This window comes from Zalophus californianus, chromosome 8, assembly GCF_009762305.2.
Source record: "Zalophus californianus isolate mZalCal1 chromosome 8, mZalCal1.pri.v2, whole genome shotgun sequence".
NCBI lineage: Eukaryota > Metazoa > Chordata > Mammalia > Carnivora > Otariidae > Zalophus > Zalophus californianus.
Window position 1 is genome coordinate 132,576,908 of NC_045602.1, and position 27,121 is coordinate 132,604,028.

Consider the following 27,121-nt stretch of genomic DNA (forward strand, 5'->3'; position numbering starts at 1 on the left):
GTTTAGGCTTTATTTTCTGTTCTTTCTCCAGCTCCTTTAGGTATAGGGTTAGGTTGTGTGTTTGAGACCTTTCTTGTTTCTTGAGAAAGGCTTGTATTGCTATATACTTTCCTCTCAGGACTGCCTTTGCTGTATCCCAAAGATTTTGAACAGTTGTGTTTTCATTTTCATTGGTTTCCATGAATTTTTTTAATTCTTCTTTAATTTCCTGGTTGACCCATTCATTCTTTAGTAGGATGCTCTTTAGCCTCCATGTATTTGAGTTCTTTCCGACTTTCCTCTTGTGATTGAGTTCTAGTTTCAAAGCACTGTGGTCTGAAAATATGCAGGGAATAATCCCAATCTTTTGGTACCGGTTGAGACTTGATTTGTGACCTAGGATGTGATCAATTCTGGAGAATGTTCCATGGGCACTAGAGAAGAATGTGTATTCCATTGCTTTGGGATGGAATGTTCTGAATATATCTGTGAAGTCCATTTGGTCCAGTGTTTAATATAAAGTCTTTATTTCCTTGTTGATCTTTTGCTTAGATGATCTGTCCATTTCAGTCAGGGGGGGTGTTAAAGTCCCCCACTATTATTGTATTGTTGTCAATGTGTTTCTTCGTTTTTGTTATTAATTGCCTTATATAATTGGCTGCTCCCATGTTAGGGGCATAGATATTTACAATTGTTAGATCTTCTTGTTGGATAGACCCTTTAAGTAGGATATAGTGTCCTTCTTCATCTCTTATTACAGTCTCTGTTTTAAAATCTAATTTGTCTGATATAAGAATTGCCACCGCAGCTTTCTTTTGGTGTCCATTTATGGTAAATGGTTTTCCACCCCCTCACTTTCAATCTGGGGTTGTCTTTGGGTCTAAAATGAGTCTCCTGCAGACAGCATATTGATGGGTGTTGTTTTTTAATCCAATCTGATTGCCTGTGTCTTTTGATTGGGGCATTTAGCCCATTTACATTCAGGGTAACTATTGAAAGGTATGAATTTAGTGCCATTGTATTGCCTGTAAGGTGACTGTGACTGTATATTGTCTGTATTCCTTTCTGATCTATGCTGCTTTTAGGCTCTCTCTTTGCTTAGAGGACCCCTTTCAAGATTTCTTGGAGGGCTGGTTTCCTGTTTGCAAATTCCTTTAGTTTTTGTTTGTCCTGGAAGCTTTTGATCTCTCCTTCTATTTTCAGTGACAGCCTAGCTGGATATAGTATTCTTGGCTGCATATTTTTCTCGTTTAGTGCTTTGAAGATATTTTGCCAGTCCTTTCTGGCCTGCCAGGTCTCTGTGGATAGGTCTGTTGCCAATGTAATGTTTCTACCATTGTAGGTTACATTTCTCTTCTCCCGAGCTGCTTTCAGGATTTTCTCTTTGTCTCTGAGACTCGTAAGTTTTACTATTAGATGTCAAGGTGTTGACCTATTATCATTGATTTTGAGAGGGTTTCTCTCTCCCTCCTGGATTTTGATCCCTGTTTCCTTCCACACATTAGGGAAGTTCTTTGGTATAATTTGCTCCATTATACCTTCTGCCCCTCTCTTTCTTTCTTCTTCTTCTGGGATCCCAGTTATTCTAATGTTGTTTTGTCTTATGGTATCGCTTATCTCTCAAATTCTGCCCTCGTGATCCAGTAGTTGTTTATCTCTCTTTTTCTCAGCTTCTTTATTTTCCATCATTTGGTCTTCTGTATCACTGATTCTCTCTTCTGTCTCATTTATCCTAGCAGTTAGTGCCCCCATTTTTGATTGCACCTCATTAATAGCCTTTTTGATTTTGACTTGGTTAGATTGTAGTTCTTTTATTTCTCCAGAAAAGGTTTCTCTAATAACTTCCATGCTTTTTTCAAGCCCAGCTAGTATCTCTAAAATCATGATTCCAAGGCACCTGGGTGGCTCAGCTGGTTAAGCGACTGCCTTCGGCTCAGGTCATGATCCTGCAGTCCCTGGATCGAGTCCTGCATCGGGCTCCCTGCTCGGCAGGGAGTCTGCTCTTCCTCTCACCCTCCCCCCTTTCATGTGCTTTCTCTCTCTCTCATTCTCTCTCTCTCAAATAAATAAAATCTTTAAAAAAATAAAATAAAATGAAATCATGATTCTGAACTCTAAGTCCAACATCGCACTAATATCTGTATTGAGTAGGTTCCTGGCAGACAGTACTACCTCTTGTTCTTTTTGTTGAGGTGATTTTTTTCATCCTGTCATTTTGTCCAGAGGAGAATAGATGAATAAGAGAACAAAATGCTAACAGGTTAACAACGTCCCCAGAAAATATACTCTAAACAAATCAGAAAAGACCTGAAACCAGGGGAAAAGAAAGGGAAAGTAGGAAAAAAGAAAGAGAAAATATAAAAACAAACAAAAACAGAACAAAACAAAAAAAACAGAATATGATCATATATGATCAGGCTGGTGCATAGATCAGTGCCACACACTAGCTCTTGGGCATATTTTGGTCTGTTAGAAGAAAGTGCCTAAAATTTTAAAGAAAGAAAGACTTATATATGTACAAAATAAGGAAGGGTTGATATGATGAAGGGATGGAATATGACTGTAAAGACGAAAATTATAAAAAATTTTTAAAAAGAATTGAGAAGAAGGTGTATGAAAAAAGAAAGAAGAGGATTTAAAAAAAAGAAAGAAAAGAAAAGGGGGAGAGAATGTGATCAGCCAGGAGACTAGAACAAAGCCATACACTAGAGATTTCGGGTATATTTTGATCTGTTAGAAGAAACTGTATCTCAAAATTTTAAAGAGAGAACAACTTATATATATATGCCAAAAATAAGGGTAACTACTATGAAGGGATAGAATACGACTCTAAAAATGAAAAATAAATTTTTTTTTTAAAAAGGGATTGATAAGATGTTGGTTGAAAAAGGGAAAAAGAAAAATTCAAAAAAAAAGTAAAAAAAATTAACTTTGAAAGACTAATGAATCATGGTAAAAAAGCCATGAATTCTATGTGCAGTATTCCCCTAGCGCTGGAGTTCTCCCGTTCTCCTTGATCGGTAAACTTGGTCTTGGCTTGCTGGCTGTTCCTGCTGATCTTCTGGGGGAGGGGCCTGTTGCTGTGGTTCCCGAATGTCTATGCCGGAGGCGGAATTGCCCCAACCTTGTTGGTCCGGGCTAAGCAAGCTGCTTGGGTTTGCTCTCAGGAGCTTTTGTTCCCTGCAAGCTCTCGGTTCAGCTTTGGAGGATGACAGTGAAAATGGCGGCCTCCCAGTCTCTGCCCGGAGGAGCCGAGATCTCGGGGCCCCGCTCCTCAGTGCGCCCCCGGAGAAAAGCAGTCACTCCCGTCTCCCCGGTCTCCGGCCGCACTCCGTGCTCACCCGGCCTGTGACCCAGCGTTTCTATCTCTGGCACCCGACCCCGTGTGGAGTCTCCAAACCCAGCAGATCCCTGCGGTGCGCTCCCGCGCCGCTCTTCCCGGGGGAGGATGGTGAGTCTCCCCGGCTCTGCCGCTTGTTGGGTCCCTGCTGGAGGAGCAGTGGCCCGACTGGGCCGCGGATCACAGGTTATGGCCACCCCGAGCTGAGAGCCCGCGCCTCGGCTCCGTCTCTGCAGCCGGCTTCCCCGCTCCGATCCCTGGGAGCTCTGCCGCACTCAGGCACCCCTGGTCTTTCTGTGACCCCGAGAGTCCTGGACCACACTGTCCCGCGAGGGTTCCACCCCCCGCTTAGCCACTGCAGTGACGTCCCTCAGCGGAGCTGACTTCTAAAAGGTCCGATTTTGTGCTCCGCGGCTCTAGCACTTGCCAGAAGCGGCCGACGGAGGCCCCCTCCCCCGCCGTCTATCCTCCCGAATATCGCCTCGGATTCACTTCTCCGCACGTCCTACCTTCCAGTAAGTGGTCGCTTTTCTGTTCAGAGAGTTGTTGCTACTCTCTTCTTCAATCTCCTGTTGAGTTCGTAGGTGTTCAGAATGGTTTGATCCCTATCCAGCTGAATTCCTGAGAGCAGACGAAATCCAGGTCTCCTACTCCTCCGCCATCTTCCTCTGCCCCCCCCCCCCCCCCCCCCCGCCCATGACTTTGTTCTTTGTATGGTCTGACCTTTAGGGTACTTTCTCCAAGATCTGCAGCTGTTAGATTACTGCAATACCTCCAACCCACACCCCACAGTGTTGTGTCGCAAATATTGTAGGGACTTAGAACACCTTACTTCTGAACTCTGTTCTTATTCAGTGATCAAGTTTGTGGGGCTGGTGCTAACTGGAGAGTGAGTCCGCAGAAGGGAAGGTGTCGGGAAAGTGCTCTTTGGATCTTGTTCATTTCTCAGACAGCATGGTGGGGTGGAAGAAGCACTGATTCAGGAGTCAGAGAGGCCTTAGTTTCTAATGTTTGTTCTTTATTAGCGGTTGACCTTGAACAAAGGGTTTAACTTTCCTTGTAAGTTTATCCAAGTCATAACTTCCTTGCAGGATTGTTGTGGATAACAGCAGTGATGATGCATGCAGATAATCTGGAAGGGTGCTGGGCTTGCCCTTAGTACTGTCTTCGATATTATTATGATTACTTTTGGAGTAGGACTTGATTTTGCAGGATACAGACAGTGTTAAACTCAAGGTAAGATTACTATTTTACATTTTTCCTGAAACGCAAATAAAGATGAATTTTTATAGTTGCCATCAAGATGCTCAGGATAACAAGTTCATTTGTGTTCCCCCAAGCATGAAGGTTTCATATCTGCCTTGCTTTATTAGTGAAGATAATTTTTTTCCTTGGCTATTTTTGAATGTGTTCAAAACAAAGCAGTTTCATATTAACTAATACAATTTTCTCCCTGTCTCATGTCAATAAATGAAGAGGAGTTAGGCAAATAGTTTTCATGCATCCAACATGCATCTGCAAAGATTTTGCTGTATTGCCCTCCAGAACACAAGGAATCTCCCCCAAAAACTTTGGATAAAGTTCTGCTCACTCTCAGCCTCTGTTTAGAGTTGAGACTGAGTGTTATTCCTGCTCAGTGGGCCCACTCTACCTCACCAAGACTGACACCGGGGCATGTGTAATAAACTGGATGGGCACTGTGGAGGAAATGAAATGAGATTGCAGCTCTACCCATACTGGCTTTGGACCTTGAGGGAATGACCTAACTCTCTAAGCTCCATTGGCCACCTGTAAAATGGCTACAAGACACTCTGTACCTCAAAATATTGCCATGAATATTAAAGAAGGCACCTACACAAAAACCTGCCATAATGCCTGGCATGTAGTAGACAGTCATATCAACCAAACCAACACAACAGGAAAGAAATTCATTGGCTCACATAAACCGAGGGTCAAGGAGGTAGAGATGGCATCAGACTTGACTTGATTCAGAGTCTAAATGACCATAGGTTTCATCTCTCAGTCCTGTTTCTTCTAGGAGAGCTTTGCTCTGGCTCCGCGCGGTGGCTTCCAAGAGCTTTGGGATCTTCTCACACTGTCAGCCAATAGAAGAGAGAGAAATTCCTACCACATATTGACCATCACATTCGCTAGGGGTCAAGTACTATACTGAGGACTTTACACAAGGCACACAGGGTACAAATACAGTGGGGTGGTTCTCCCAAAGCAGGAAGAGGGTACCAATGCCATTGAAGAGGGTTGGATGTAAGGTTTAACACGAAAGAAAATCTAACAGAATGTGTCCAATACAGCATTTAATAATTGCTCAAAGCAAATAGGGTGAAGCAGCTATTGGACTGTAATTAGCCGCACACTCATAATGGTGCAGAGAAACAGAACAGTGGTTCTCAACCAGGGATGTGTTTGTCCCAGGGAACATTTGGCAATGTCTGGAGCCATTTTCAATTGTCACAATTGGACAGGGATGCCGTTGGCGTCTAGTGGGTAGAGGGGCCAGAGATACTGCTAAACATACACTACACAGAACCACCTCCCACGACAAATAGGTATCTGGTCCAATTATCCAGTTGCAAAACTCTGTTCCAGCAGGCATGCCAGCCATTGAAAATAATCACTGATATTTATGGAGCTGTTACTACGTGAAGGTCACTATACTAAGCATTTTGCATGCATGGTCTCATTTAAGTCATTCACTGCAGGAAATATTATCATTCTCATCTTAAAAGGATACTTGGAGACCTGGATGACTGGTCCAGAGACATTAGACTAGTAAGTGGTGGATTCAGGAGTCACACTCCGGTCTTCTTACTTCCAAACGCTGCAGATATCTAGGAAGGCTAAATGTCATATTCCACTAGGTGAGCCTAGTTCTTCACTAACTTCTATGGAGCTAGGGAAGAGAAAGCGTTCTTACATCACCAGAGCACCCTAAAACCATTTGGATGTGTGCTAATGTACGAATTTTCTTAGTTCCTGGAACCTCCTATTCTTTTAGAAGTACAGGTGCATAGAGCCAGGATTGTTCGTCTCTCCTGGACAGTAGTATCAAGATCATAGGTCATTAGAGTCTTCTAGATGTTGTTTCTCCCCCTCTCCACCCAGTAGAAGCAAATCAGATCATATCTGTTTTTTTTTTCCCTTGAAGAAATCCAGAGTTGAAGTGTAAGCTTTTTAATAAAGTGCAGTTGCACGATTAATTGCCACTCCTTGCCCCTGTAGACCAAGAACTGTTAGTTTATCTGGTGGGCTGAGAGACATATTGCTTACTTTGAGGTTTTTCTGGTCTTTTGTTTGTTTCTTTCCACTTGGAAGCCCTGAAACTTCAGTGAACTACATCAGGGTGGCAGGGGCTCTGATTTTTTTTAAGGGAAGATCCAACTGACATGAGGTTCTAACTGCGTCAACATCTCCCTTGGAACTATTCTTGAAATATGATAGTTTAAAGAAAGGTGGCAGGTGTCCAGTAAGTACCCCCTGTTAATTTTATAGCTGGCTGCTGAGTTAGCATGCTCCAGTGTCAGGCTCTGCCTTACCTCCTGACTGATTTAAATTAATACCCTGGGTTTAGCACCTGCAGGAATGAAAGAAGCTCAGGTGACATTTGGCAGAAGGTACTGAATAATTACCATGCATGAGTGCTTCTCTTTACCAGCCAGAGAGAGTCTCTGTTTTGCTTTTGACATCATTTTAAAAGAAACTTTTAGGTATGCCAAGTATATGTGAAAATCGACATTGCATGTACAAATTATTTTTCTTAAAGGGAGTGCACAAATTTGTGAAAAGTTTTTTGGTTTTGTTTGTTTGTTTGCTTCCCCCTGTAATTGATGAGTTTACAGGACCACTCTTCTAACATAAATTGTTGAATATTCTCTATTTCTCCTCTTGATTCTAAGCTACTTAGTAATCTCTCATTCCTGAATATTTTAGGAAACATAAACCCATTCTTATTAAATGATGGGAAGCAAATTGACAAACAAAAAGTACTCCATTCTTCCTGCCATGTTGAGCAGAGAAATTGGCATAAACATGTGCTGGATCTCACATGCGGACTTGCTTAGAAGTGTGATTCTTTTCTTTTGCAAGAAAATGCCAACTACAGTTGTGCCATTTATGTGGCCTTTTATTCCCCTTTAGCATTTATCTCAAGAGTAATTTTAATTATAAAGGTAATGCACCCGTATTATAAATGTTCCTCTAATGGAGGCAGGTGTGAAAGAGAAGAGAGAGCTCTCCTTTCTACTCTATGGACTCAGCTTTTTAGTAATCATCTTCAAGAGATCTGTGCTAGGTGTGAGGGTGTGGACACAGACAAGGCAAGGCCACATCATACATAAGTAGCTTAGCCAGGTCCCTTCTACCTCCTTGTTGTGATTTTAACATGTGAAATTCCTAAAGGAAAGGATGACTTTCTCATGACCTTTGGGAAAAACCTCTCGTCAGTACATCCTGTCTTGTGGCCATCATTTTTAAGAAAACTTTTTATGTACATTTTTTATTTTATTTATTTATTTTTCTAGCTTTCTTGATGTAGCATTGACTTATAACATTGTTTAAGTTTAAAGTGTACAATGTGTATATTGCAAAATGATTACCACAGTGAGTTTAGTTAACACCTTCACTACCCCACATAATTACCTTTTTTGCGTGTGTGGTTGAGAACATTTAAGTTCTACTCTCTTAAGCAACTTTGAAGTATATAATACAGTATTTTTTTTTAGATTTTTATTTATTTATTTATTTGACAGAGAGAGACGCAGTGAGAGAGGGAACACAAGCAGGGGGAGTGGGAGAGGGAGAAGCAGGCTCCCCGCTCAGCAGGGAGCCCGATGCGGGGCTCGATCCCAGGACCCCGGGATCATGACCCGAGCCGAAGCAGACGCTTCACGACTGAGCCACCCAGGCGCCCCTACAGTATTTTTCACCATAGTCACAATGCTGTACCTTAGATCCCCAGAACTTACCTTCGAACTGGAAGTTTGCGCCCTGTGCTCATCTCATTTTCCCCACCCTCCAGTCCTTGGTACCACCATTCTACTGTCTGATTTTGTGAGTTTGGCTTTTTTATATTCCACATACAAGTGAGATCATATGGTATTTGTCTTTCTCTGTCTGACTTATTTCACTTAGCGTAATGCCCTCGAGGTCTATCCATGGTGTTACCAATAGCAGGATTTGCTTCTTTTTTATGGCTAATATTACAGTGTGTGTGTGTGTGTGTGTGTGTGTGTGTGTGTGTGTGTGTGTGTGTGTGTGTGTGTGTGTGTGTATGCCACATTTTCTTTATGCATTTCATCCATTGGTGGGCACTTGGCTGTTTCCATGTCTTGGCTATTGTAAATAATGCTGCAGTGAACATGGGGTGCACATATTTCTTTGAGATGGTGATTTCATTTTCTTTGAATATATACTCAGAAGTAGAATAGCTGGATCATATGGCAGTTCTATTTTTAGTTTTTTTGAACAGCCTCCATACGGTTTTCCATGTGGCTGTACCAATTTATATTCCTGCCAACAGTGCACAAGTATTTCCTTTTCTCCACATGCTCTCCAATACTTGTTATCTCTTCTCTTTTTTCATGTTAGCTGTTCTAACAGGTGTGAGGTGATATCCTATTGTGGTTTTGATTTCCCTGATGATTAGTGATGCTGGATGTATTTTCATGAACCTGTTGGCCATTTGTATGGTGCAACCATCTCCCCACAGGCGATGATCCACTAGTGTATGTGACCACTTTATATGTGATGGTACCTCACATTCTAGAAGGGTCTAGTAAAAATGAGTCATTTCCTTCTTATATCAAATGTTTGCTGAGTGCACCCTAAGAGCCTAGTGCAGTTCCAAGCACTGTAGATGTAGCAGTGAATGAAACATACAAGTGTTCTGCCCTTTTGAAATTAATTCCCTAGAGGAAAGGGGATATAGACAATAATAGACATTTTAAAAAGTAAAAGAGATGTTAGATTGTATAAATCCACAGCAAAAACTAAAATCATTCAATAGAAAGTGCTGCAAGAGGGAGTGCAATTTTAAATAGGGTGAGTGGGACTGGCTTTGCCAAGTCAGTGATGCCTGACAAAAACTCTAGGAGGAATCGGGGGGAGAGCATTACAGCCAGAAGAAGGAGGTGGGGAAAAGGTGCCGGTGGGGGGGCGTATATGCAGAGTGTGCAAAGAAGAGCCAATGGGCTGGCATGACTGGGGCAGAATAAGGGAGGGGGGAGCAACGTATGTAAAGGTAGAGATGCAACAGGGTCAGGCTGTGTGGGGCTTGAAGACCACTGTAAAGAATTTGGCTTTAGTCTTAGTTGGGGTGCTACTGGGGGTGGCAGGTAGAGGTGGGTCACTGCAAGGTTCGAAGAAAGAGTCTCTGAGACCTTCCACACTTCTGACACCAAGTTGAGGGGTTCCCACAACCACTAAAGGTTTCATAATTTGCTAGAATGATTCAGAGCTTACTGACATCTCCTGGTTAAAGCTTCTAACAGCGAAGGATACAGAGTAACTAAACATCAGCCAAGGGAAGAAGTACACGGGGCAGAATCCAGGGAAGTACCAGGCATAGAGCTTCTGTGTCCTCTCCCTGTGGAGTCGGCACAATGTAGTGTCCTCATATCAGCATCTGATGGTGCACGTAGAGTATTGTCAACCAGGGGACCCGCCCCAGCCACAGTTGAGAGTTTTTTGGGGGGTTTCATTACATGCATGTTTGACTGATTCATTGATTGTGCACCTGGCTGATCCAGCCTCCAGGTCAACTGACAGCACATGACCCAAAACTGCACCCTAAATCCCATTGTTACTATTTCCCTAACCCTAACTGTGGATGTAGAGGTGAATGAAACATACAAGTGTTCTGCCCTTTTGAAATTTATTCTGTAGAGGAAAGGGGATATAGACAATAACAGACATTTTAAAAAGTAAAAGAGATATTAGATTGTGTAAGTCGACAGCAAAAACTAAAGTCATGCAATAGAAAGTGCCACAGGAGGGAGTGCAATTTTAAATAGGGTGAGTGGGACTGGCTTTGCCAAGTCAGTGATGCCTGACAAAGACTCTAGGAAAAATCGGGGGGGGAGCATTGCAGCCAGAAGAAGGAGGTGGGGAAAAGGTGCCGGTGGGGGGGTATGTGCAGAGTGTGCAAAGAAGAGCCAATGGGCTGGCATGACTGGGGCAGAATAAGGGAGGGGGGAGCAACGTATGTAAAGGTAGAGATGCAACAGGGTCAGGCTGTGTGGGGCTTGAAGACCACTGTAAAGAATTTGACTTTAGGCTTAGTTGGGGTGCTACTGGGGGTGGCAGGTAGAGGTGGGTCACTGCAAGGTTCAAAGAAAGAGTCCCCGAGACCTTCCGCACTAACAATAATCCATGGCGTTACAAATAGCAGGCTTTACTTCTTTTTTATGGCTAATATTACAGTGTGTGTGTGTGTGTGTGTGTGTGTGTGTGTGTGTGTGATACACACACACACAGACACACACATATGTGCCACATTTTCTTTATGCATTTCATCCGTTGGCGGGCACTTGGGCTGGCATGACTGGGGCAGAATAAGGGAAACAAAAATGATCTCCCAGGTAATTGCTAACGCCAAGGCTAGACAAGATTTTTTGGACAAGATTAAATTCTTTACTACATAGGAAGTGGTAAGCAAAGAAGTGACATGGTCTCACTTTTTTTTTTTTAACTAGACTCTCAGGCTAAAACCAATTAGGAAGGTGTTGTAGTGCTCACAGTGAGGACAAGAATGGCTACAAGGACGTTGGTGACAATGAACGTAGGCTTAAGTGTTTGGATACTGACATCTTTTGAAGCTAAAGCCAAAAGGACATACTGACTGGCTGGACATGAGTTGGGAGAGAGAGGAGTCAGGATCCTCCAGGAGTAGCTCAAACTGCGGAGGAACTCCAGGGTGAGGGAAGAGGGGCAGTGTGGGGATGATCGGACTTCAGTTTCGGGCATATTAACTTCAAGGCTTGTTCAGCAGTTTCCCTCTGGTGCTAACCCGACTTTTCATTCTCCTGGGGATGAGGAAAGTCACACTACACGTGGTGTTTGAGTTTAGAAATTGTGAAAGGCACTTCCCTTCGCTACAGCATGAAGAATGAGGGGCAAATGCCACCCTAGATCTAGGTCAGGGCATGGGGAAGCAAAAGGGGGAAAAGGGGATGTTTCTTTGACTTTACCTATTACGTGATTAAGAACAGATATAATTAATAAATTAGCACTGTCTCTTACACGAGCCATGTTTTATGACTTCGGGGATAGTTTAGCTTAGTTTTGTTTTCATAAACTCTCAAGTCCATACACATGGGGTTAGAATTTAAATCTCAAAAGTGATAATGTGCACATTTAAGGGAACCATTAGGAAGTCTGGTGACACCGATAGTGAAGACACGGGAGAAAGGACAGCATGTGACAATCAGTGCACCCTCCAAATTGGGACCTTATCTTCACCTCGCTCACTGGGCTGATGAGCTTTTTTTTTTTAATTTTATTTTATTATGTTATGTTAATCACCATACATTACATCATTAGTTTTTGATGTAGTCTTCCATGATTCATTGTTTGTGCATAACACCCAGTGCTCCACGCAGAACGTGCCCTCTTTAATACCCATCACCAGGCTAACCCATCCCCCACCCCCCTCCCCTCTAGAACCCTCAGTTTGTTTCTCAGAGTCCATCGTCTCTCATGGTTCTGATGAGCTTTATTTAAGTTGTTGCTAACACTCCGGAACAGACACAGTATACTACTTCACTGGGGCTGGAGAAACAAAACCCCCAGTCATTTGCATTGTAGTTTTTATTTAGTGAAAGCTGCTGGTTTTCTTAATGGGAGAATCCTATTCCTGAATTCATATTTCCATTCTCAGAGAACTGTTTGCATTATTCTGTTCTCATAGCTCATGAGCCTCAAACATAGACTTTCTTCCCCAGCCACACACCTTCCACCACCAGGCATCTTTTGCTTGCTTCCCCACTGTTCTGGGATGTGGTCTCCCGCATTTCCTTCCAGGCAAAAATGCAGTTGTGCCTCCCTCCTCAAGTTTTCCCTGAGGACCGCGTCCTCATTGGCTTTGACATTTTAAAGGGTTAGAATAACAACAACAAATCCCAATTCAGTGCTTACCTTGATGCAAGATCCTTTGCTAAAGATAAAATATAATTTCCCAGTAACCTCAGAGGTTTGGGTGATCTTATTACTCACATTTGGGATATGAGGCCGTGGAAACTTGGAGAGGTCAGGATACTTGACCAAGATTGCAGCATATGCGGGAACTGGAGGAGACTTTCTGTCTCCCCTACCTCTCTCCCACCCCACCTCGAGGAGGGCTCCAGAAGCACACCCCACATTTCCCCAAATGTGGGGTGATTTTAGTGATAGAGGCATAACATTAAATGAATGTGACTCGCACAGCAATGAAGTCTTTTTCTTCCCAATTACCTTTTTGATCCTTTTGATTAAATTATAGAAAAAACATTTCAGTGGGGTGCTGGCACATCTAAAACACATCTTCTAACACTTTTCTAATTTGCCTGTGTTACTAACAAGTGAGCACACGTCCCGTTCAGATCTTTGACAAGAGGACCTAGACAGAGTTCAATAACATGTTTTGTTTTCATTGCATTCCTTTTCACGTCTGCCTTCAATGTATGGCGGAGCATACTGGATTATGATTATTGATTTGGTGGCTCAGGGACACTACATTTGTTTAAGGGAGGAGAAACCCGAGTTGATTTTAAAAGTATTAAATAGGCAGCACAAAGATTTGACGACCAAAAGTTGTACAAGAATGACTGACATTCCCCAGAGCTGCCCCATCCTTGGCGGCCTGAGCAGGACAGTGATGCATCATGTAGGGTCTTACACTGATTTCTCTTTCTCACCCCACTGGTCTCAGGAAAGGACAGGACAGTCATCCCATTAGCAGGCAGCCTAGATTGCCTGGTCTCCAGCCAACACACACGCACACGCACACGCACACGCACTTGGCAGAGTCACCTACCACCTCATCTCAAGCTGAGATCCACTAGGCTGTGGCACCAGTGACTGGAATGGGCAAGACCACACAGACCACAGGTGGCGGGTGTACTCTCTGCTTCAACCTGAATACCGTCTGGCGAAGAAACAGCTCCCCTGAACCCAGAAGCTGCCTTATGTGTACAACCTCTCTACCGCTCACCCATAAGTTTGGTGCTCCCTCGACCTCTTGTGTTTGGTCTATTTCAGTGGTTCTCAGCTGGGGACATTTTGCCACCTTGGGGACATTTATCAATGTCCAGAGAGAATTTGGATTGTCACAACTTGAGGATACTACTGGCAGCCAGTGGGTAGACACCGGAGATGCTGCTCAACATCCTACAACACACGGGACAGTTCTCACAGCCAAGAATGATCTGGCCATACGATATTGCGGATATGCGAGTGTAGAGAGCCCCTGTTCTAAGTTACAAGCTCCTAACAGACCTTTTCCCAGATTTTTCTTCAAGCTGGAGCCACCAGATCCCGTGTGGTTAAGCCTCTTTACTTCGTTCTGTATGTTTGTGTGTCTGTTTTTCTTACCATAGTGTCTCTGGCCCGCTGTAGCCACAGGGGGAAAAGGGGTCACACTCCATTTGTTCACCTCACTTTCACGGACAAATCAATGTCACCGTTCTGCAATGCTTTGCTCCTAATTTTGTGTCTGTTCTGCGAGATGCTTCTGATCGATTTCTCTCAAGTTTTTGGCACCCTGATTTTCTCTGTTACTATGTAACATCGACACCCACCCCTTTCCCCAACTATACTTTGCTTATCAGCTGCTCCTCTGACCACTAAGGCTCATCGTACCATGATGTTAGTCTCAACTGATTCACTTATATAGATCTTATTTAGCCAAGTAAATTGTAAACTCCAGGAAGAAATATCCCACGTCTTTACCTTTACATCTCTTGCTGCCGTTCTTATGATTTGCCTTATGTTTGTCTGACAAGTACCGTATTCTTTCAGATATTACATAATTGTAAATGTGAAATGTAACATTGACTTAATAACCGCTTTGCAGGGGTGGAGAGAAGAAAAGATTACCATAAATACACATGTTGAGTATAAGATACATCCTGCTTATCACAGTGTCCAAAAATTCTAAACACACAGAGACGCACACACATGCCCATGCACAAAATACATCTTGACGGTGAGGCAATGTAGAATTGACTTGGATTCTGATCTCTTAAGTTCGCTTCTTAATACTGTCTGCCATGAGGTCATTTATTTTGGTTTTCATAATTGCAATCCCATTAGTATTTTTTTCATACAGGATGTTGGTGTGAAATGTCATTGGCAAAGAGAGGGAACCGTTTCCAAAGTTGGGCTTTCGTGCCTCTGGGAACTGTTGCCCTCAGGTGGCAACTTTGCAGAGTGAAGCCCCAGGAGCTCCAGGAGCATAGGCTGTCCCTCCTGCCACTGTCTCCCTGGTGTGCTGGGTCACTCAACTTTGTCCCACCTCAAGGCATTCTGTGCGCAGTTCCTTGCCGGACTGTTCTTCCTGCCTTCTCTGCCAGAGCCCCGCCCTCCCCAGGGTGGCTCCGTGAAACCTCAATTTAAATAAAACTTCCTCAAGGAAGCCGGGGTCAAGTTCTTCGTTATACCTTTGCCTAGCACCACCTGCTATTTCACAAGCCATTCTACAGTTCTTTATTGAGCGCCAGATATAGGGCAAGCCGTGTTGTAGGCACTGGTTGAGGAACTATGAATAAATTAGGAACAAATCTCGTCTACACGGAGCTTACCTACCAGTGGAATAATGGACGTGAAGATTTCCTTTGTGTACTCACAAATCCTGTCTAACACTTTCAGGACATTTATGTGATGGTTACTGTCGTTCTATTTATTTTACAAATAGAAATGCAGGTGTAGAGAGGCTAACATGTACGAGCTCACAAAGCTGGCAAGGGGACAACCCCAGCCAGGCAATCTGGAATCCAGATTTGCTTCTTATTTCACTCTGCCTTGATACATACTTGTTATATGCAGGCATCAGTGAATTTCCCAGTGCTTTCTGAGCTCCTGATTATCTTCTAGATTCTTGACTAAATTGCATAATCCATGGTTTGGAGTGACAGGCTGATCATGTAGACAAAGTAATTCTGGAGAAATTCAACACTGTTAAGTGTATCTGTAATGGCCGCCATGTTCTTATGTCTGAATCCTTATCTTCACAAAGGACATAGGAAAGACCCAAGTAAAACTCATTATTTTCCCTTCTCTGGGCTCTGGGTTTCCATCTACTGGCTTCTGTTAGCATAAGGCCATGAGGAAAGAGTGTTGGGGCATTTGGGACCACTTTGGCTGCTGGAAAAGTGTCCAACGTAAAAGTCAGTGGGTAAAGTAGAAAACAAACAAACAAAAAGGAATCCAGATTGATTTTGGAAATGAAAGAATCCTTAAAGCCATTGTCTCTAAGGAAGGAACAGAATCTGGGAGTCATAGAATCCTTCTTCCACCTCTGCGCTGGATGACATAGTGTCTGATGAGCTTCTGATTCATGGACAGTCATGAAAACACAGTTTTGCACGGGTGCCTTTTGGAAGTGGGAAGCCAGAGTACTGGGATTATACTAAGAATCAAGAAACAGCTTTTTTATTAACCTTTGCTTCTTGACCAAAAAAAAAAAAAAAAAAAAAAATTCAGCACTGTGTTAGCCTAGAGTGAATGGTTTCCCGCCCATATTAACAACAACTAATAGGAAATTTTGATTCTAGTTAACTTCGTTTAGCAAATGTGGACAAGAATCCTGAAATCATGTGAAATAAAGGGGTCTGGTTTCATGGAGTATTCTAGGTCTTCTGTGCATGGAAGTTCTTGGAGCTGGATTTTCAAAAGCTTTTTGTTTTTGTTTTCACAGGATGTGTGAAACTGGGGAAGGGCTGTTTATCTTTCAAACGCGAGATGGGGAGGCCATCTACCAGAAGGTCCACTCTGCTGCCTTGGCAATAGCTGAGCAGCATGATCGCTTGCTCCAGAGCGTGAAAAATTCAATGGTACGTCTGGAATGTCTTCCTTATGACCTAGTGCATACCCTGGTAGAATGCAATCTTAGAATCTTTATGCTGAAAATATGGCCTGCATTATTTGAACAGATGGTTTTCTCCTGTACTCAACAGTGTATTACTTGGATTTAATAACATCCTTGCAAAGCCTCAAGAGCCAGCTGGTAGCACAGTAACCGGACATCCCTGTTTATCTACTTTGTGCCTCGATTATTACCTGTGTGTGTCTTCATCAGTTTGGGCTCTTACAGCAAATACCATAGAACTGGGTGGCTTATCAACAATAGAAATTTATTTATTTCTCACTGGGAGGCTTGGAAGTCCAAGATCAAGGTGCTGGCCTACTCAGTGTCTGGTGGCACCATCTTCCTGGTTCATAGATGGCTACCTTTTCTGTCTCACTGATGGATGGGGCAAGGGAGCTCTCTAGGGTCTCTTTTATGAGGGCACTAATCCCAACTGTCAGGGTTCTGCCCTCGTGACATAATGTCCTCCCAAAGGCCCCACCTGCTAATCCCATGACCTTGGAGGTTAAGATTTCAATATATGAATTTGGGGAGGGGACATCATCATTAGTCCACTGTCATGAGTATGTGCATCAGAATCAATTTGGATGCATATGGATATCTGTGGACACAACTATGTAGATTATCTACCTACAGAGATATATTTATAGCTGTACCAGGCATTATCATTTCAATTGGTAACAGGGGCCAGAGAGAAGCGGAGTGAGGGGTGAAATGTCAAAAGCCCAAGTCTGGAAGACTGTTGATGAGACTGTGGGCTCCAGGTACTGGGCTCTTGATTTTTTCCAGAGAAGCCAAGGATTTGAGTCTGTATATAATATCTTGTAGTTTGTAACTGTTGGAAATGAATTCTTGTTAAAACCAGCAACAAAACAGTAACACTTTGTGGGCCAAGGGAAACCTGTCTAGAGACTCCATCCTGCCCAGAGCCATGCATCTCCCATCTCTGGTTGATCAACCTTCACGGACATTGATATATAAAGACAGCACAAACACAAATACACATGAGCAGATAGCTCTCTGGGAATACCTCCACTGTTCATTGCATTGTGCCAGGGACTGTGACTTGCACAGAGTTAGGATTGAAATCTTAACGCACAACAGTTAAATAATGCAGATCATGCATCGTGGCTGCAAATATATGCATAAAGCTTCACATCTGGAAGGAAATCTGCAAAACCAAAAGGAACTGTGTTGGCATGGTAAGATTAGGGTAGTTTGAAAATTTATGATTTAAATATGTGGAGTGGTTGGATTTAAAGAGGGGGGGGAAATATGCCAGAAATATGATCTGTCCCAGAGCAGCCTCAGATTATTCCCAAATGACTTGTTCATGCAGTGGTCTGGGATTTTAGAGCAGAGACCAGCCAAACTTTCTGTAAAGGGCCAACTAGTAAATACTTTAGGCTTTGTGGAGTAAGATGGTCTCTGTTGCAACTACTTAACTCTGCCATTGTTGTGCAGAAGCAACCATAGGTAAAAACATAATCCAGTGGATATGACTTCGCTGCAAAGCAACTTTGTTCATGGACACTGAAATTCAAATTTCGTGTAATTTTCACACATCATGAAATATTCTCTTGATTTTCTCCCCACCGATTTCAAAATATTTTTTTGACTAATGCAGTCTTGGTCTTCCTTTCCCCATTTGCTTACCAATTCTGGATATTGCTATAGAGATAGATAAATGGATGGATGGATGCATGGATGGTTGGATGGATAGATAGGCAGGCAGACAGATGGCTGTAAAGTAGAATTCAAGTCCCTTGGAGCTTTACAGGGCAACATGTCATTGCATTAAAATTGTTTAGCTGTCCCATTAGATGCCTTTAAGCATCTGAAGGAGTTTTTCCAAGATTACCTTACTGGTAAAGCCATCAATTAGCATAAATTGTTTTGTGCTTGAAAGGCAGGTTCTGTATGCACATGTTTTTCCATCTACAACCTCCTCATTACTTCCACTAAAAATTAATCAGGAATATGAGTAATTCGTTTAGATCATCCCTTTGCAAATTTAACTGGAAAATAATGTTGTTTGCTCTTAATTTGCTGTATGCTTAACGAGTTCCATAAAATGACTATGATTTTTAAAGCAACAACATCCTGTTTTAGATGGAAATGAGTAAGCTTCAGAATGGGATCTGAATCTCAGGGACGTTAAGTGGGGATTATGAAATGCTGAAAATTAATGTACGTGAATCAGTCCCTGATTTGGGGAGAAAAGAGATACCCCATGACAATGAAGCAAATGCAGACAACCCTGCTGGCCCACCCTCCCAGGGTTACAGTACTGCATTTTCTGGTAACTGGGAATGGATCCACATAGATCCGGCTATATCCTCAACTAGGAATTGCGTGAGATAGTCAAGGTCATAAATGGAGAAAGATGGTGATGCTCACCTCTGGGCTTTTAGCCTCATTATTAGAAAGTCCTGACCCACTGTTGGCTGCCTCTGTCGTAAAACTCTGAAGACCGCCTCTACAGGCAGATGCTTCCCCGTGGGGCCTGTACCAGTTTGATGTTACAGCCTTAAGTGCACTGGTTGGGATGAGACTTGTGACCTGAACCCAGCAGCCATAAAGAGGAGGCTTGTGGGTCCCATCACAGCAGCAATAATAATAGTGATAGGTTGAATCATGGCTCCAACGATGTGTCCTAATCTCTGGAACCTACGAACGTGTCCTTACATGGCAAAAGGGATTTTGCAGATGTGATCAAGTTGAGGCTCTTGAGATGGGGAGATTATCCTGGATCATCCAGGTGAGCCAGTGTTACCACAGGGGTCCTTATGAGAGGGAAACAGGAGGAGTAAGCATCAGAAGGTGGTGTGATCGTGGAAACAGAGGGACAGAAAGAGAGATTTGAAGTTTATATGTTGATGGCTTTGAAGGTGGAAGAGAGAGATGTGACCCAAAGGATGTGGGTGCCCCTAAATGCTGGAGAAGATAAACACTCTCCCCGGGAACCTCCAGAAGGACCCAGCCTGGCCAACACCTTGACTTCAGCTCGTGAACTGACTTTGGACATCTGGTCCCCTGAGCTGTAAGAAGATACATTTAGGTTGTTTTCAGCCCCCGAGTCCTGGTAATTTGTTACCACAGCCATAGGAAGCTAGCACAGTAAGGATATCCATAATACTAAATATGTATCTTGTCTCTACTCTGTAACAAGCAATATTTTTAGGGCTTTCTAATGCTATAACCACTGCCGTATGGGAGGCCCAAGGCCACCAGCGTGGAAGTCATGGGACTCAAATTTGGAGGAGGTGTCCTGGGGTAGCCCCCACTTTTCTCCTCACGACCTGTTTTCTTTGTCCTTTATGAGATCAGCTTGCCGCTGTTCTAAAAATACCAAATTAGTGACCAGCATTTAAAAATTGAGAGGTTTCACATAAAACTCAGATATCTATGTTATCTTTGAAAAGTGAAAAGGTCCAACAGCACTGATCTCACACCCCCACAAGGCAACAACAATCAGCTATGCCCAGGCCTGTCTGCCCTCTTTGGGCAGATTGGGGCGCTTCACTTCTCCAAAGTCCCTACCTCCCTCTTTTGTTACTCTCCGCAAGTGGTCCTTCTCTGCATGTTGGCTACCCATGCTGTGGACAATCAATGTCTAGCCTGTTTGTTTTCTATTGTTTTATAACAAAGACCCGCCAACTATGCACCGTAACGCAACACACATTTACCATCTCATCGTTGCTGTGGGCCAGGAGTGTTGGCGTGGCTTCACTTTCTCACAAGGCTCAGATGCTTCAGGTGCATCTCAGGGTTACACTGGGAAAGGATCTACTCATGAGCGAGTGGGGTTATTGGTGGGATTTAGTTGCTTGTAACAGTAGGATTGCGGGCCTCAATTTGTTGCTGGCTGTGACCTGGAGGCCATCCTTAGCTCCCAGAGGCCACTGTGAGCGCCTTCCTGCGTGGGCTCCCCCAACACACCACTGACTTCCTTGCAGACTGCACACCATACAATCCTATGTATCCTAACCACACAAGTGAGATCCTGTCGCCCTGTCTGCTGATTAAAAGCAAGTCACAAGTCCTTCCTGTAGTCAGGGAAGGGGCCCACACAGAGTCTAAACACCTGGAGGAATAGACCTTGGAGGCCGCCATATTGGTGTCTGTCGCCACACTGCACAAACTTCTAGAATAATATTTATTTAGTGCTTTGATTTTACCTTTGTAAGTATTTCCTACTTGAGGGTGTCTTGCTGATAATACCGTGCACTTACCGGCCATCTGCTGTCCGCCTCTAGTCTCTTCCATCATAGCAGGCAATACCATTTACCAAGCCTCCTACAATATGCCAAGCACTTCACTTGCTGTTTCTCTCATCACTACCTTAACTGGAAGGCAGACTCATTCATTCATTCCTATTCATTTGTTCATTCAAGAATGTTCACTGAGGACCTGACATGCTCTGCTCTGTGCTCCAGGATATAGTGGTGAATGGACGGTAAGGCTCATGCTCTCATTGGGCTCACAATTCAAAAGAGTATTATTCATGACCTTTGACCTGGAAGGAATCAGGCTCTATCAGAGAGATGAGAAAACTCACTCTCAGTTGAGATGGTTCAGTCACCTGCTTGCAGCCACAGAACCCCTTACTACTGGAGCCAGGAATGCAAGATCCTTTTGTCTGACTCCTAAACCTCTACCTCTGGCCATAGTGCCTTGCTCCCTTGGAGAGTGTGAAAGCTCTTATAGCCCCCATATGTCCCCACGAAGACCTGGCTTAGTGTTTGCAAATTACCTTGAATATCAGAGTGCCTTTCAGAAATATCTGTCAACTTAGAGTATGCCTAAGAAGATCACGGTTACAAGAAATCCCGTTTCTTTGGGTAGTGTTGGCACCAAATAGCAATATTATATCTCAAAATTCCTCTCGAACGTTCTCGCTTTTTAAATGCAATGCGTTATTCTGCACTCTAAGGGAGTGCTGGAGGCTGGGGTAGCTGGAGTATCAGGAGGGAGGGAAGGACCGACTATTGAATGAGACTGAGCAGCAAGAACTTGTTTGCTCACCAGCCACCAGCTGGCCTCCTGGAGAAGCTGCAGGGACTCTGCGGGGACAGCTCGGGGCTCCCCCGAGCAGCTTTTGCTATTTTTGCCACCTTGGAGATCAGTGTCTGTGACAAAGTCTAATTTTGGACCAAGGAGTGGTGGTGTGTGGGATGTTCCTCATTCCACTCCTGGGCCTGTCGTTTTTAGAATTTCCTTCAAGGCAAATCGGGTGATAAGGTGGAGAAAGACTAATTTAGCAGGCTCTCCCTGGGGGCTGCAAGTGAGGCTCCATCCAGGTGACATTGAGGCCCCAGGGCACAACTTCTCCCCTGTGCTCTCAAGCCCTGGACGGCACCCAGGTTTGAGAGTTCATCTGAACCTTCTTTGTCACCTCTTTTTTTGTTTGCGTAATTGATAGGTTCACTTCCAAACTTGGTTTTGCAAATAAAATGTAATGAATTTGTAGAATTCAAGTGACACTCTTCCACAATTCTGGAAACCACAGTAATTCTTACTCAACCTAATTTAAAAAGCCATAAACTATTCCATTTTTTAAAAATAGAGAATCAAAGAAATCATAGAATCAATTTCATTACTATTCAGACACTGAATTCCCTGCTGGGTTTTTTTAATTTTTTTTTTTTTTTATGTATATAAATACTCTTCTCCTAGCTCAACCTGCCTCTCTGTCCCTAACACTCCCCCTCAAAAAAATCAGGTTGTTTTATCTCTTCTCGTCTTTGTGGGCTGTGGTTAATTGGGTTAACTTATGGATTGATTTATTCATTATTTAATTTATTTGTTTCTTTGTTTATTGTGCTCTGCTTAAAGCAATTATCAGCTTTTTTTCCCCTCCCAAATAAACGCTTTTTATATCCTGGCATAATAATTATGATTCAAAAACCTTTTATTGAACACCATATACTGCTTGCAAAGAAAGCATTGTAGCAAGTCTTATGGAGAACATAAACATTAAAAAAACCCTTTTGAATCTTTACAGAGGCTTAAAATTTCGATAAGGAGTTATGATTTATACCTTTCAGTGCATGCAACAGTATAATCCTGTTAGTTCAGTTTGCTGCGATCTCACTGGAGGACAGTTTGTCCTTATTTATCAAAATTAAATTCACTTATCTCTTTATCAGCAATAATACTCCCAGGAATTTACTCTAAAGATAGGACAGAAACAGGTGAAACTCAGGTTTCTTCCTTAAATTTGCTATGACTTTTGTTCCCATATATTAGGGGGGAAATGTCATTTTCGGAGAAGGTCCTTTCCAGTCTCTTATAATAACTTAATAACTTGCGACGTGCAGTTGTGGATTTTAGTGGTCCTTTTACTTGGTTATTAAGTGCTGCCCTAGCTGATGCAATTCCTCCTTGTAGTTAGGCTCCTGTGACCTAGCTATGGTCATGGTCAGCTGGTGGCTGTGTCTTTACAGGGAAAGGAATGATGCTAACAGGTGGTAGCTCTGTTTGTAAACTCTGACACTGGTACTAATGTTTAAGATGGTGGCTCTGTAAGTAGGCAGCCCATGGAAAGCCCAATGGTGGTTAGAGAGCAGCAGTTCATGACAGGAACCGAAGATGTTCATACGAGAGCACAGGATGCATCTTGTTGACCAGATGGGCTGTGGCGAGTAATACTGTTTTCCAAAAGTCAGTCATGACAGAGCGGGTAGAGACCCAGGGATGGTGTGGGGGATGGAGAGACAAGTCGGATCATTTCAGTGCCATTTTTAATCGGTTTTGAGAAGTTAGGAAACGAGGGATATATCCATCTCCACCAAGGGTTGGTAAACATTTTCTGTAAAGGGTCAGATGGTAAATATTTTATGTTTTGTGTGCCACATATGGTGCTGCTGCTTTCTCCTCCTCCCTCCACCTCTTCTTCCTCCTTGACTTCCTCCTCTCCTTTTTTTCCTTTAAAAATGTAAAAACCAGTCTTGCTTCTGGGCCATACAAACACAGGCCACCAGGATTTGGCCTTCTGGCTGTAGTTCACTGATAACCCCTCAGCACCTTGGTTTTAGGTGTTAGACACAAATGTGCTTATATTATCAATCAGTCCCTCTCCTCTACCCCATGTGGATTTGCTTTTTCTCCTTGGAGTTTACTGAAGGCAAAGCAATAATCCCAGATGCCTGTCAGGAAAACCAGAGGCCATTTATGTGATTTTAAGAGATCATTCAAACAGGGGTTTCAGCTTTTGGTTGCCCCAGCAGATGTGTTCTGCCTTGTATGGCTCTTTTTTTTTTTTTTCATGCTATTAAGGTGTTGGGTATGACCAGAATCTGACAATCAGAATGTTGCCTAGAGAATGCATTCAAAGGTGATGCCAGGATTGACTGTTGTCACCAACTATGCGAGTTTCAATATTTTAGAGAGATCCAGTCGATTATTTTTGCAGAACTGGAAATTGATTACGTATTTTGTTCCTACCTGAATATTTGTCAACCCATCCAAGCATGAAATACAATTTCTTCTCCACTATGTGACTAGCCAGGGGGAGGGGTAAAATTATCTATTGGTTCAGCTTCAGGCAGTAAGGAAACTTTGGGAGAGTCCCCAGATGACCAGAGCAGGGAAAAGAAGTTAAGATGGCCAAAGATGGTAGCACAGGTGTTGGGAGCTAGCGCGTGCAGACCACTTTTTGTTTGGTTTACAAGGTATTGGCACAGGCGATATTTTTAAAATTGTTCCCAGCATTTACAATGGGAGGTTTCACATAAAATACATAGCTGTACCTTTTGGAAAAATGAGAGTATCTGGTAACACCATGTCTGCTTGAGTTAAAATTGAGTAGCAGCTACCATTTTGAGAGGATGAATGCCCTTCAGGGTTGCATAGCTCTTACCGTTTCTTGCCGTCTCAATAACCAGAAGACTTCGCTGATTCCTGTTACCTGCATGACCCATGGAGGCATTCAAGTTTGCAACTCCTGGTTTAGGGGAACAACACATACCTCTTGCCCTTATATTTTTGCCAAGACATCTGTGTCCTTGATACCTCTTCTTATGGAAGATTATGGCCATTTGCCTGGTAGCAAAGACTGGCTCTTACTGGGGAGAATGTGAGGGTGGATATGCATCAGGGAATCTATGAAGGAAACTGCAAAATGTGTAAGCATGAATATGCTGCTTGGTGAATAAAACAAGTTGTGCAGCCTGTTACTGAAGAGCAAACCAGGGGCACCTGGGTGACTCAGTCAGTGAAGCATCTGCTTTCAGCTCAGGTCATGATCCCAGGGTCCTGGGATCGAGCCCTGCACCGGGCTCCCTGCTCAGCGGGAAGCCTGCTTCTCCCTCTCCCACTCCCCCTGCTTGTGTTCCCTCTCTTGTTGGCTCTCCCTCTCTGTCAAATAAATAAATAAAATCTTAAAAAAAAAAAAAAAAGAAGAGCAAACCAGACTTCTGTATTTTTCAATCAATAAGGTAAAAAAAAAAAAAAAATCACATGGTGAGCTTTTAAAGGCTCTATTACATATAATCAGTAGGGTTACCATAGGAGTTTTTTCCAAGCTGGGACCTTTTGAGAGTCAGGGTCAACCTTCTTAAGAACAGGATTGGACATGTAATTTGTTAACCTGATTCAAAATGAAAACGTAAGGTCCCTTGTTCAAAAGTTAAGATTTTTCAGGATGGTGACAGCAGATCAAATCAAGCCTGGGGCTCGGTGTGACTACACAGGTCATCTGCCCTTGAAGTTGGCCCTGATGAAGAGTAATGCCTGCATAATAGATGTAAACAGGATGCAGCCAGGAAAACTGAAATGTATGGTCACCCTAAACCAGTGATTCTCAGTGGTAGCAATTTTGCCTCCCAGGAGACATTTGGCAATATCTGCAATCATTTTGGTTGTTAACACAGGGCCCGGGGTCGGAGACCAGGGATGCTGCTAAACATGCTGTAATACACAGAACAGTCCCCCACAAAAGGTAACCTGATCCCAGATGTCAACAGTGGGAGGTTGAGAACCCTGTTCTAAAGATAGGCAGGTTCTGCGTGAAGGCTGGGCCAGAAATTGATGGGTCAGTGTGTCTGGGATTGAATGTCACTTCCGAGCTATGTAGCTTGGCCTCCTTTTGCCTTGTTTATTTTATATGTCATATGGGGGTGATAATAATAGTGTTTGTGCCTCACAATGTGGTGCGATTCACACTGGTTAGTACACATAAGGCACTTAGGAGAAATATAGGAAGAGTCAACAAATGTGAACTACCGTAATGATTCCCTTTTTACTCACACAAACTAACATGGGATAAGCCAGGAAAAAGAGACTCACACTGAAGCAATGGGGATGTTAACGGGCAACTCCAGGAAACTGGGTGATGGGGCTGAACACTGTTGTTTGTTGTCTCCTTAAGATATTCAGTACTGTTTGTGCACGTGTGGCAGCATCAGATTGTGAGGTCAGGCCCCTGCCTTAGGTGTGGGGCTCCAGCAGGGGCTGGAACTCAGCAGGGCCCCATAAATATGCCCAGACTGGTTATACCCACTCTGGACTGCAACAAAACAAAGTATACCATATCTACATGGTCCACCTGGGCCACCAGCCCACCACTCCGCTCAGTAGATTTGTGCCCGGAGTAAGCATAAGACAGAAAACACAAACCACCCCTTTGCTCCCTGGTCTCAGTTCCAGCCTGTACCCTGCATCTTGTCCCCAAAGCACCTGCTTCTGTTGAGGTGAGCCACTGAGTTAGTCTGACCCTGTGGGATTTTTGCCTCGTTCATTAGCTTCAAAAGCTGACCGAGTAACTGGCCATTCTACTAGAAGCTGGAAGCCTCTGAAGGGCAGAGGCTGGGCCCCATGTGTCTGTAATATGCTCAGGGTCTGGCACAGGACTTGCTAAATGTTTGTTGAATGAACAAAAATGGGGGCCAAATAGGTCATTTTATGAGCATAGAGAAAAGGAAAAATGAAGCCCAAATACCAATTCCAGTTCCCTCTTAATGCCATGCCAGGGCCCGGGTTTCAAGCAAGTCTGCTTTAAAAAGAGGTTGTGGAAAACAGTCCCCAAGGATATCAGTTTCGATGTACCAGTAGGAAGAGGATTTCCTTAGTAAGGAGGCATAAAAAGTTACCAGAAGCAAAGGGAGCAGTGATTTTGTTTTATGCATGTGGCTGAGAATTCAGATGGCTCTGAATAAATTGATGCAAATCACTTTCATTCCCCATGAAAATAACCATTTGAGTGCATCTGGTGTTCAGCAAAATGCTTCACTTGGAAATTTGGCCCCAAACGGTTGATTTCACTAACAGTCTGCTTTATCAAAGCTGGGGGTGACAATGAAGGCATTGTTTTAGCTAGTTCTGTACACCAACTAGTGTCTCTGCTGCATTTTTCCTTAAGAGGAAAGCGGTGTTTCTCTCATACCCACTTTTTCTTTTCTCTCTCTCTGTCTCTCCTTCTCTTTGTAACACTCAGTAAGTAAGCCTCTGTGTGCTCTCTTTCCTTGACACTTTAGTAATATTCTGTGATACCTCGGTAACATTTTGATGATGGGAATACCCATCACTTTTCCTGCAAATATCAGAACAAGGGAGAGGGGTTAGAGGAAGTAAAGACAGCTCTTTGGGTGATTTATGCCAAACATCTGTCAGAGCTGGAATCAGGATCAGACTACCATGAGAACGGGTTTCATTAGGAAGCCAAGGAAGACCACATGTTTGGCAGATTGCTAATTTCCACTTGAGAGAAGGCCCCTGGGACA

The 27,121-nt window shown here is 43.3% G+C and overlaps 1 protein-coding gene across 2 annotated transcripts in view; it reads left to right on the plus strand.

Annotated features, from left to right (window-relative positions):
• DOK5 (docking protein 5) overlaps positions 1-27,121 on the plus strand; it is a 168,965-nt gene that overhangs the window by 115,873 nt on the left and 25,971 nt on the right. For both annotated transcript variants that reach the window (XM_027622492.2, XM_027622493.2), the window contains one exon: positions 16,227-16,362. In XM_027622492.2, coding sequence (XP_027478293.1) covers positions 16,227-16,362 — 136 coding nt within the window. The remainder of the gene's footprint in view (positions 1-16,226; positions 16,363-27,121) is intronic.